The 12,650-nt window shown below is 36.0% G+C and overlaps 1 protein-coding gene across 2 annotated transcripts; it reads left to right on the top strand.

Moving 5' to 3' along the window:
• Nucleotides 1-269: 269 nt before the first annotated feature.
• Nucleotides 270-9,582, top strand: ccdc86 (coiled-coil domain containing 86). 2 transcript variants are annotated; one of them, NM_001145359.1, is made up of 4 exons: nucleotides 270-918; nucleotides 5,584-5,713; nucleotides 6,444-6,518; nucleotides 9,225-9,582. In NM_001145359.1, the coding sequence occupies exons 1-4, from the start codon at nucleotides 410-412 to the stop codon at nucleotides 9,360-9,362; spliced, it is 852 nt and encodes a 283-aa protein (NP_001138831.1). In that variant the 5' UTR covers nucleotides 270-409; the 3' UTR covers nucleotides 9,363-9,582. The 2 variants fall into 2 exon arrangements, 1 of the variants encoding a protein (NP_001138831.1); XR_012401469.1 differs by lacking the exons at nucleotides 5,584-5,713; nucleotides 6,444-6,518; nucleotides 9,225-9,582 and adding an exon at nucleotides 4,779-4,866 and having other exon boundaries at nucleotides 311-4,238.
• The last annotated feature ends 3,068 nt before the right edge of the window (nucleotides 9,583-12,650 follow it).

Here is a 12,650-nt window from a genome sequence, read left to right as displayed (position 1 = left end):
TGAATGTTTCAAATAATAAATGAGTGAGGGGGAAAGTTATGCTTATAAGTCTCCATGTGTTTTAAGGCGTGTTTATAAAAATTGGACGTCTTAATAGGGATTTTACAACATTTAAAATTAAATGTTAGTAAAAAGTGGAGAGATAGGGATAAAGAAGACTAGATAGATCATCATACATTGTAATCACTAGTCTTGAATCTTTGAATCGATTCATTAATCGACTCGCGAGAAATGATTCAAACATCCATGACTAGTTACTCTCCCAACCACTAGATGATGATGTCGACTCTCTGTTGGACTCTTGTCCTTTCTTCGACTCTCTAGGAAGCACTGGAGAGATACACGTGTGTTTCCGCACATGTAAGGATTGTATTAGTTCATATATTTCTACGTTGACACGACCCCAAAGATGTCCACATGTAAAGAATCAGACGGAGGCGATGCTGCGAATCTAGAAGGATCCGATAATGAAGTGGATTCTCCGGTTGTGAGTCGCACACGGAGCGGTCGCAGAATACGGACACCCGCGGCCAAAGCCCCCGTCCGCAGGACCAGAAAGTCAGTAGTCCCAGAAGAAGCGATAGACATCCATGAGGAACCTACAGAAGATGCTAAAACTGACCAGAGCAGTTCATTGACTGAAGCCGCGTGTCCAGATGTAAATACAGCTGCAGCAGCAGAAGCAAGTCAGGAGTCTGCAGTATCAGATAATGCACTTTTAATCGCTTCAGATCAGACCAGCGAGAAAGAAAATGTCGCAAATAACAAAAATATAGGATCCAGTGGTCCAGTTAACCCAGAGAAAGCGAACAAGGCCAAAAAGAGGACTCACTCTGAGTCCAGTGAGAAGAAAAGCAACGTGGTTCCTCTGGGAAAACCCAAATCTGGAAGAGTGTGGAAGGACAGAAAGAAGCAAAGGTAATTTATATGGTCACCATGTTTATTTTACTACAGTTTGTATTAATAGTAAACAATACAGTTAATTTCACTGAATAAAAATACCAATGTAACATGTGAATAGTTTCTAGTTATAAATAAAATGTTAAAGCAAACTGTACTAATAAACCAGTATGAATGAAATGACAACAAAACATTTATAACTGAAACCATGTAATGGGTTGAAGTTGGTTTTATATTCCCACGTTCATTCAGTGTCAACTTGTGATGTACTCATTATATTGTTTACCATGGTACCATTGGGTCTGAAATCACATGTTGGCTTCAAATCAACAGTAGCATTATTTATTTGACTGAACACTTTGTACTTTCATAGTCTTTGTCTTATAATATGACCATTGACCATTTATGTGAAGCTGCTTTGACACAATCTACATTGTAAAAGCGCTATACAAATAAAGCTGAATTGAATTAGAAATGGCAAAGACTACTTTTCTGAATGTGTAATTTTAAGGAGTAAGTCAGAATTCGCAAAAATAAAACCAACTTTATCTCAATTGGTCAGATAATGGTTTGTTTACATCCCAGCAAGCACTTAACATTCATTATTGAGGTAAAGTTGGCTTAATATTAGCTCATTCAGACTTTCTTCTTAATAATGTAATTTCAGTAGTCTTTGCAATTTTGCAAATTCTAAATAGTGACATCACATTAGCAGCCAACGACTATCAAAGTACAAAATTAAATAATGCTAATGTTGTTTTCAAGTCATACTTGCATGTAATTTCAGACCAAATATTCAAAGAGTGTGGTAAACAATATTGGGATGTCCTAGCATAGCATGTCACAAGTTGTCATTGAATGAATGTGCAAATATAAAACCAACTTTACCTCAATCCATATGGTTCCCTTTTAGATTGAGGTAAAGTTGGTTTTTATATTTGCACATTTGTTCATTTTTGAACAGTGACAACTTGTGACACAGTCCCTTTTTTGTTTGGTCTGAAATCACGTGCAAGTATGACTTCAAAACAACATTAGCACTATTTATTTGACTGTAAACAATGTTGTACTTTAATAGCCATTGGCTGCTAATTAGGGATGCACGATTAATCGAAAAAAGGTCTCGATTCTCCCCTACACACGAATCAGCCAGTTACGATACAGCCAATTATATTTTCAAGTCCAGGATAGAAGCGTATATGCGGTTGCACAAGACTTCACGTTGTTTCACATACGTTGCTCAGCAACATGGACACCTCTAAATGGGGTTAATAGTGTCACATTCTGTATTTTGGTATAATTCACCCAATATGTCATTTTTGTCTTCATGTAATGATGTATTTACGGCCATAAAATCACACATGAGATAGCGCACTGTTTGTTTACTACCAAGAGGATGCGCGCGTTCCCGCCATTCACTTCTACTTGAGTGAACAGAACCTGCATAGGCTGTGAATAATGGTTGATAAAGTTGTAAATAACGTTCAGTTTGTTGAGGTAAAGGCTGCCTGAACATTTAAATATTTTATTAATAATAATAATCACAACACTGATCTCAAAATGACAGCAGCCATGACGTGAGCGTACTCAACAGTGAAAAGCAAAAGCGAGCACATCATTTATGATCATATCACGTTTTAGAGTTATGATTATGACAAGCATGTTTTTTCTTTCATAGTCAACACAAAGTGTTGTGCATGAAAATAAATGTTTACAATGTCAGTACACTGCTCTAGTCTATATAAAGATGAATATAATGCAAAAGGGAATCTGATAATGACAAATGTTTCATTTTACCACTGAAAAAATGTTGAAATGATGTTGTCAATGACAAGCACATGTCTCAAACATAATAGTTCAACTTAAGAATTATGAATAGTTGTATTCTGATGTCTTCACTTTACTGGGAATTAACAAACAGGACAACTTTAAATCCTAAGTCCACCAATCCAAGTCTATACAAAATATAGCATTTTAACCAACAGTAGAGCTACACATAGGCCTAATATTATAATTGTTTATTTACCATATGTTTGAGAAGAAGCAGTAATAACGGCCTACCCATATTACCCTTTATTTTACATCTACTGAATCGTGAGAAAATCGTTATCTTAATTTTAAGCAAAAAAATAATAAAAAAATCATGATTCTCATTTTAGCCAGGACAATTTAGAATTTGCGAAGACTACATTGCTGAAATTAGGTTAAGGAAAAAGTCAGAATGTGTGAATATTAAGCCAACTTTTCCCCAATCCCATTTCAGTCCCATTTGGTTTGTGCACATCACATCAAACACTTAAACTTGCACCCATATGGTTCCAATTTATTAAGCCTTTGTTTAATTTTGATGACCAAAAGATAATTTTCTGGAAATGTTCTCTGTTATTTAATAAATTTCTTAGTTAAAGTTTTTCTTAGTTTTTTTTTTTTTTTACAATTCTATTTAAACCTAAAAGAAGACATCCCTGAATTGTTTTGCTGACCTCCACTGTCAAAAACAATACTGGTTACTTTCCATATTTAAGCTGAATTAAATTAACTTTGAGTCATTTGAACTTAAATTAAACTGACTTAAAGCAGCTTGCGTGACTTATAAAATGAAGTTGGAACAAGATTAACTTGTACATAGCTAAAAAACTATGTTGTCGTGACTAATTGATTATATAATTTAGTTTTTTTACAGTCTAGGCGGAAATGTTTATATAAAGAAAGTTGGCAAAGCAATGGAGAATGTCGAATGTTGGCTTTTTTTAGCCAGTGGTTTTCCTAAGAACCAGGGATAGGCCTTTTGTTCTGTATCATTGATATAATCCTGTGTTGTCATATATCAGTCTGTATTTTGGCTGATGATCTTATTCATTTAGATCAAACATCATTAAACAGTTTAATGGCGTTGGCACAGGTCACCTTTATCAGGCTTGCGGTTCCACTGCTAAAATGCAACCAATTGAACTCTTTTTGGTGTGCATGTTTTAGGACAAAGTTTAAATCGATGTTATAGGTTGTTCACATATCATATGAAAAGCATTTCTCACAAAACAGATGCTTTATACACATAAGTACTTCTGTATAAATGTTCATTACTAACCTTTCTATGAACATGATTTGATTATCTATGCAGATATAATCAGGCTGTAGTGTAAAATAGCCTACTGTAATGTCTGCAATTATATAAAATAAATAAATAAATGCAACATATATGAACACATACAGACCCTTACATTATGTTAGCAATTACAGAAAATCTTCACACAGCAGTCATTTAGTCCTTATTTGGGTTCAAAACATTCGCAACATAGCCCACAGTCAGTGCAAACCTCTCATTTGCATCTTTAAGGCTGATTTATACTTCTGCGTCAAACACCGGCGTATGCTACGGCGCTGACGCATAGCCCTTCGCCGTGGCCATCGCCGTCACTGACGTGCACCTCTCAAAAAATGTAACTACACGTCGCAACGACGCGTAGCGTAAGCTCTGTGATTGGTCGGTTTGGTAGCGCTGACGAGTCTGGGCGGGACTGAGAGCCGCGCGAGCGATTGTTTACATGTGTGGAGTCCCGTGAAGGAGCTCCGGATGGAAAGTTTTGTTTTGTGTTTACCTCATAGTTAAAGTTGTTGCACGTCCGCCGGTTCCTGCCTCAAAGTGAGCGAGTTTGAGCCCCTTGTACATCCCGGAAGTGTTCAGGAAAAGCAAAAAAAGTAGCGAAGAAACTCGACACAGAGGAACATTTACACCTCACTGCCAACTAGCGTTTCGGAAGTGTTAATGCAGACCGACAGAGACAGCGCGCAGAAGTATAAATGCACAGCCACGTGCGTTGCATGCGCCGTTGGTTATGCCGGTCAACTGACGCAGAAGTATAAATCAGGCTTTGAGCTTCACCAGCACGTGTAACCTCTGTTAGAAAGTAATTCCCTCATTCTGAGTTCATAGTAGTCCAAAAGGTGTTAATAATAGTTAAACATTGCACTTTTACATGAGCGAGTGACGTATCTTTTTGCGTTCAGCTGCGCGTCTAGCTCCGCCTTTGGTACCTTTTTGTCGTGCTATGTACCCTTTGCAAAGGATGCCCAAAAAGTGGTACGGTGCACTTTTAGGTACCTTTTGACAGTGGAAACGGCCATAAAACTGTACCGAACCATATTGTACCATACGGTACGAAACGGGCCATAATAGTAAGTTCCCCACTTTAAGGTTCACTTACCTGCTCTGTTTTGTCTATATACCAGGGCTGCATGACATTGCAGTATTTTGTTTTTCTGCTATTTATTTTGGAATAAGAATATATTTTCACCAAATGACTTGAGTCGCTCTATTTGAGAAGAATTCAGGGACAGAAATTGAATAATCAAATGTAAAATTGCTCTACATCGCATTTTCATTGTATAAATAATTCAATACAAATATTTTTTATTAATGTTTCAAATGGTATAGTCCCTTGTGCCTGAATGTTTTAAACTCTCTTGATATACTCATACAGTCACAGACCTTAAAACATGTAAATGATGAACATTTGCTCCATTATGGCCTTTTTCTGAACTCTGGCTCCTGGTCAAATATAATTCCAATTCAACATTGCAGATCTTTGCAATATGTCTGTTGTCGATGCGTACATTGCGATATCAATGCTAAAGTGATATATTGGCAGCCCTAGCATTTACTATGTCTTATTTGTTTTATAGGTTCTCCGCTCTGTTGCGAGACAAACCTCTGTGCACATCATGGGAGAAGAAGATGGAGGCCAAGAGAGAAAAGCAGCAGGTCAAGCTGTACCACCAACAGCTGAAAGATGAGCAGGCCAGAGAGAAAGAGGTCAGATTCTGCCATGACTTGTTTACTGAAATTAATGTTGTCCAACACTCTCGTGTCTAAGGGTTTCCTTGCTTGTTTTGGGGGAAAGCATTTGGTATCACATAGCAGGGAACTAATGTCTTCTTGTTACATACAATATTGTTCAGAAATAGCCTTTGCACAGCTTTTAAAAAAGTACAGTAAAACTAAAATATTGTGAAAAAAATATTAGAATTTAAAATAATATATGTTTTTTTCCTAATATAGTCATTTATTCCTGTGATTTAATGCTGAATTTTGTGCATCATTATTCTCCAGTGTCTCATAATCTTCCAGGAATCACTCACACATGCTGATTTGGTGCTTTTTAACACATTTTATAATATTACTATTATTATTAATGTTAAAAACAATTGTGCTGCTTAATGTTTTTAGATGTTAGGATCGATTTAAAGTTTAAAATTATTGCATTTATTTGAGAGAAAACTTTTGTTATATAGAACAGATGCCTCTATTGTCACTATTTTTTAAATGTAATGTGTTTCTGCTAAATATTAGTGTCCATTTCTTTTAATTGATGCGTTATATAAGCAGTAAGAAACAGAAAGCTTGTGACCTGTAAAGAATGCCAAAAGGTTTTTCCCGAAAAATGTGATTAACTTTCAGTTTAAAATGGGTAATTATTATCTGAAATCACGTGCTTTTCATTAATGTATTAACCTTTTTTTAACCTATTTACCTATTTTTGCAGGAAAAGAAGAAGAGGAGAGAAGAGCATCTGAAAAGACGAGCAGAAAATGAGAGAAAAGCAGAGATTGTGCAAGTGGTAAATGCAGAATGGCTTTTTATCTTCAGATTTTTATTGTTTCTCAGGCTGACCTCAAGTTAAAATACTCAAAGTCGATTAATCTCTGTTTATTTAAGTCATTAGTCGACTGATTGCATTTTTACAATATTAACTTTTTTAATAGCAATAAAGTTATTAAAAACAGTGTTCTGCATTCCAGGTGTACTAAACCACAATAATAAAACATTTAGAATCTAAATTAAGGATTAAAACTGATTTAAAGTGAAAGTTGCTTAAGTTCATGCTATGAACGTGTCTGAGGAAAAGAATGTAAAGACATTTAAGTAATTAAATAATCAAAATCACAAAATACAACACATTTGCATACATCACAACTTATTAATATACAATGCAAGAACAAATATAAAACACCTTTTTTAACTTTTTTAACCTTATTAACTAAGCCAATAAATTAACAAATATGACACAAACTGCAGAAGTATAATCTAAATAAAAAATTCGACATAGAGAAGTCAGGTCATGTTGGCATAAAAGCTGTTTTGGTGCAAACAAAAAAAGTTTTAAAATGTTTTGTGAGTATTATTGTCATTCATTTTGGACTTATATCTTACCCTGTCAAAATGAATCCATACTTTGGAATGGTCAACTAGGGCTGTGTGATTCATTAAAATTGGATCGAAATTGCAATTTAGACATTTCTAAATCACCTGACAGCACAATTTTCCTGCAGAATGGTATTTGAACCAATCATAACACAGCTCACCTAAACGGCGCAAGAACAGGAGACTGAATAGCCTGCATATACAGGGATAATGCGTTCAGCACGGGAGGACTTAGTGACAAAAAAAAGTCAACTGTGGTGTGGGGTTAAGTTACTTTAGAAACAGGAAGGCCGATGTATGGCAGAACAATTTGTAAGTCAGTATATTGCGCCAGAAGCGAGTGGAAAGTGTCAGCGCATCTCCTCCTTCAACATTTTTAACATGCTTTGTGGGAACCATCAACCATTTTCTCAGGAGATGACATGCACACCAGGCATACGCGCATGTGCCGTTCTCAATAGCCACTTTCACACATACAGACCTTTCCGGAAAATTACCAGCAATTTTCCAGAAAGGTCTGTATGTGTGAACAGGCCCTTTTAGAAAATACCGGTAAATTTGTTCCAGCAATTTTCCAGAAAAAAGAAGTTGTAACATTACCGGTAATTTGCGGGAATGCTGCTCTGATCTGAACGCAGAAGGAAGATTGCCGGAAAGAGCGCGTACACGTCTAGAACGTGCTGACGTAAGACGTCTACTTTAGCCAATCAGAACACTTAGGCTCATTCACGTAAGTGCAGTTTATGAAATTAAAAGCCTTTCAATATTTTCCAGACGCATTTAGCTGCTTGATGTTAGTCAGATAACGTTTCTGTTCATTCTTAAAGCCAAATGTATAAATAATATCGGTAAAATGCTTATGATAAGCCGTTGTTTGTTTACCTTTAAGCTCTGACATGTGTGCACGTAAAGGAGCCAGTGAGCGCCAGCTCACACACATAAGTACATCTCGACATGCCAAAGTGTTCCTCCATATGTTTTCATCGAAGTTGTTCACAATACTGATCCATCCACAGAATATGTAATGTAGTCAAATGTTTACAAATACAAGCGCAGCTGTTTATTTCTGGTTAATGATGTCAGAATTTACCGGTATTTTGGAATGGATGTGTAAACCGTCTTTTCTGGAAAAATTCTGTAACGTCCGTGTCTGTGTGAACAGCGCTTTCTTAATTTACCAGTAAAGTTGTTCTGGAAATTTTCCGGATATTTACCAATATCACTGTGTGAAAAGGGATAATATGTGCACGCAATCCACGCACCTCCATTAGATATAATGGACTTGTGCGCGCAAAAGATGTGATTTGTGAACGTCTTATTTCACAGCAGTGTCACAACGACGTTTATGATCTATACGTGACAAAACAAATCTGTTTATATAAACGCAACTACTTCTGATATTTGGTCAAGCAGAACATCAAAGCCTTACTTGCGCGCTCACACACACACACACACTTGTTTTACCATAGGTCTGTTTTCGAGACACATTACAGGTCTTTGATAAAGTTATAATTGTTTTTCTTTTGAAATGTTTCAGATTCACGCTGTAAACACAGATTCAGTCAGTCTGTGACAAAATCGTGAGTAAAATCGAAGTTGCAAATTGTCAATAAAATTACGGTGGTTTCTTTTGCCCATATCCCACAGCTCTATTGTCAACCCGACATAATTATTAGCACTTTTTTAAACTTTATTACTGACTTTAAAGAAATCTTATTTCGTCTATTAATAGAAGGAAACTGTACATGTTTCGTAAGCCGCAGTCACTAGAGTTTGAGCACTATACTGTGAAGGGGGCAGGATTAAACAAGATGATTAGACATTTATAGAAGCGAGTGATTGGTCTATATTTTACATTTCTGTAAAATATTCTGGTCATGTTTTGATATCGATTGATCTGGCGCAAACACGGGGTGTGATTTCACAGCTCACAGTTCACCAAGCTTGTACTTTCCAATGCTGCGAACTGCGAAACTTGTCGCACAAGCTTGCGATTTCTGTCTGTCGCATTCGCATATGTATGAATGAAGATCTATGGGGCTAAAAGTGCAGTGTGACCGCAGCTTAACGCTGCCACATGTTTCTTTATCTTCCTAACTCTCTCCTGTTTTGTCTATATCAGATTAAAAATACAGCAAAGATCAAGAGGATGAAGAAGAAACAGCTGAGGAAGATTGAGAAAAGAGACACGCTCTCCATGGTGCAGAAAACACCCCCTAAAGTCAAGAAGAGCACAGAGAAAACCACCAGCAGCTCCTAGAGAATGTCTCTCTACAGATGTGTGAAAATCTCCTCAAACATCGACATGCTGAAATCTTTTGTGGATCAATTCAATATGGAGGGCTCATCATCTTTGATCTGTGACTCAAAGTAGACCAGATTATGTCAACCATTGGGATAAAGCAACACACTGAGAAACTCGAGTCTGATCTAATGTCTGTACAGCAAGTTTAAACGCAAATAAATGTGTGTTGGTGTAACCCGTTTCCGGTCATCTTTTTAAGAAATATATCTGAAAATGCATTTCCTAAATCATATAAAACTGTTTAATTTATAATTCTTATATGTTAAAGAACTATTTTTGTTCTCAATTAATTAGTTTTTTTTAGTAGAAGAGGTTTCATTTTCAAAATTGGCACACATCCAGGGGATTTTCCAATTGCTTTGTAAAGTTTTATGTGACAATATTTATTATACTCTGAAATGCTTTCATTATCAGTCTCTGTTGATTTTTGAACACTGAGGTGACGTGATCGGTATGTTTCTACTGTGCTTCTTTATAAAATACTTTCCGCCTTCACTATTTATAGTTGAATGTCAGGGTTTAGTTGGCAAAGGATATTAGTCTGACTGGTAAGATTATTTGAAATGCATTTCAGTGGAGAAACTCATTTAACATTGGTCATGATATTTTGCTTAGATTAAACAACATTAAACAACTTTAAGATTCTGTTCCTCATAAATATCTAAGTTTATTTTCAGGCTCAATGCTAAAGGTTTTGAAATCCAACACGTAAACGTTGGCAGTGTGTCAGAAACTATACAAACACTGCTTGATCTGTGCTGGTCAAGATTGTAATATCATACATAATAGCAATGACCTATTTCTAGAGTTATCAAGACAATTTTTATCTGGAGAGACTTCAAAGAAGTTATTTTTAAATGTAAATTTTGTGAAAATATATATTGGAAAAATTTTTTCCAAAAATAGTATAAAAAAATGAATAGTTTTTATTTTATTATGCGCATTATTTATCAACTTTATAAATAATAAAAAAATGTTTTATTAAACTGGAAGAGCCCCAGGCCACCCTCACATGTGCGGTGGCTGAAAGATGTTTCGTATATTCAAGCTAGAGAAGATTAGATACTCCCTTCAAAGACAGAACATTCGTTAAAATTTGGAAGCCCTTTTTTTTTTTACGTTAAAACTTTCTATCTGAATCTAGACTGATCACCTTTGCTAGCTCTTGACAATAAAATACATAAATTTGTAATCTTTCATCACTTGAATTGTAACATTAAGATTGTTGCAAAAATGTAAACATCTGCCCAGCATTTAGTTGTGTAACTGGGTATTATTTAATAAAAAAAAAAAAAATTTCATTATTTTAACATTTATTATTATTTTCTATATTTTCTATGTTGTTTGTAAAATGTAAAAATGTTAAAGAAATCATTAATAATAATAATAAGTTATTGTAAAACGTTTGCAAATTATTATTTTTTTCGGCATTAAATAGCCAGAAAAGGCTGATATGGCAATAAACTCAAAATTCTTTCTCTCCCCAACTCATCTTCAGACCCAAGCACGTGTGACCACTCGACGTGTGAGGAGAGGCCCTCAAAACACGGTATCTGTTCACTACCATGAGCTTCTGGAAAACACCAGCCACACCGTCCTCCAGGTTCAAACAGCTGTTTCTCTAATTCCCGAAATCTTCACTGTATTCATCAATAATGGCGGAGTTGGAAACCTGATTCCTGTGGTTGTGCACACCACTTATACCATTGAGCAAATGCTGCAAAATGCTGGCCTAGGGAGCTTGAGTCTAGTCTTAAATGGCCAAACAGTTCATCCTCAGCAGAGACTTTGTGATCTCAAGGTGAAGCCCAATGCCAAGTTCATCTCCTACCGGATTTGCCATGGAGGTTAAAGAGACTTGGTTAAAGCACCTTCGTCTTGAAGAAACCCCCCCACCCAACCCTACTTTCCCTCCTTTCAAGCGGGCGTCACGGTGGCCAGCGATTAGCGCTGTTGCCTCACAGCAAGAATGCCCCTGGTTTAATTCCTTTCCAAACCAGACGGCATTTCTGTGCGGAGTTTGCCTGTTCTCCCCGTGGTCGTGTGGGTTTTCCCCGGGTCCTCTGGTTTCCTTCCACAGTTCAAAAACAAGCACTCTAAACAATTTATCCAAATACTTTAGCTAAACTCTGAGTACACCTTTTAGCATCCATATCTGACACTTAGATACAACAAGAAAGAGGGAGAGTCATCGAGATCTACCTGAGCTCAAACTCCCCTCTCGCCTTGCAAAGGGGGGGGGAGCCCAGGGCTTGAGGATCTTATAAGCTCAGGGCTCTCTCCCGGGACAGCACGCCAAACTAGCTTTATTATCAATCATCAGCTAAGTGTGAACTCTTGAAAAACAGAAAATATTTTTAAATAGTTAATTTGTGATATTCAAGCATTAACATATTTTAAAACATAAACACTACTGTTAATAAAAGCATCAAACCTGTCAAAATGATGAATATGATTTGCTCTTGTACATGTTTGTTTCAATAACTACAGTTGCTTATATTTAAAAAAGCCTGGCATGTGGAAAAGCAGAACATCTGAAAAAATGAGAAGAAAATCCGAAAAAAAAAGCAGAGATCGTAAATGCATAATGGCTTTTTTTCCCCTCCAGATTTCTATTGTTTCTCAGGCTGACCCCAAATAAATATGACTAATAAAAAGTCGACTAGTTTCATTTTTACAATAGTAGTTTAATTACTTGGAAGGTAATTAGAAAAATTGTTCTTCATTACATAACTAAACCACAATAATAAAGCATTTCAAATCTAAATTAAGCAATTCAAAAGTGAAAGTTGATTAAGTTCAGACTACGGATGTGTCTGGAAATGAAAAATGTAAGAACTGCCTGAATATTTAACTGATTTAATGATAAAAATAACAGTTACAACAAAATTTGCATAGATAACAACTTATATACACAATGCAATAATAAATATAAAACATTTTTTTTTTTTACAAAATTAACCAAGCAAATAAATGAACACACACAGCAAACTGCAGATATAGTTGGAAAAAATCTGATCTATAGATAAAGCTGCGGTCACACTGCAATTTTCTCGCTATAAACTTCCATTCATACACACATGAATGCGTCAGACCAGAAACGCAAGCTCATGCTACAAGTTTCACAGTTCACTGCATTGCAAAGTTCAAGCTTGAATTTGAGCTTGCAAAATTCTGTTGTATGGCCCTGCGAAAAGATGATTTGACATTTATAAAAAAAAGCCAGCGATTGCTCCATATTTA

Source organism: Danio rerio, chromosome 1, assembly GCF_049306965.1.
Source record: "Danio rerio strain Tuebingen ecotype United States chromosome 1, GRCz12tu, whole genome shotgun sequence".
Lineage (NCBI taxonomy): Eukaryota > Metazoa > Chordata > Actinopteri > Cypriniformes > Danionidae > Danio > Danio rerio.
This window is presented reverse-complemented; position numbering and strand designations above follow the sequence as displayed.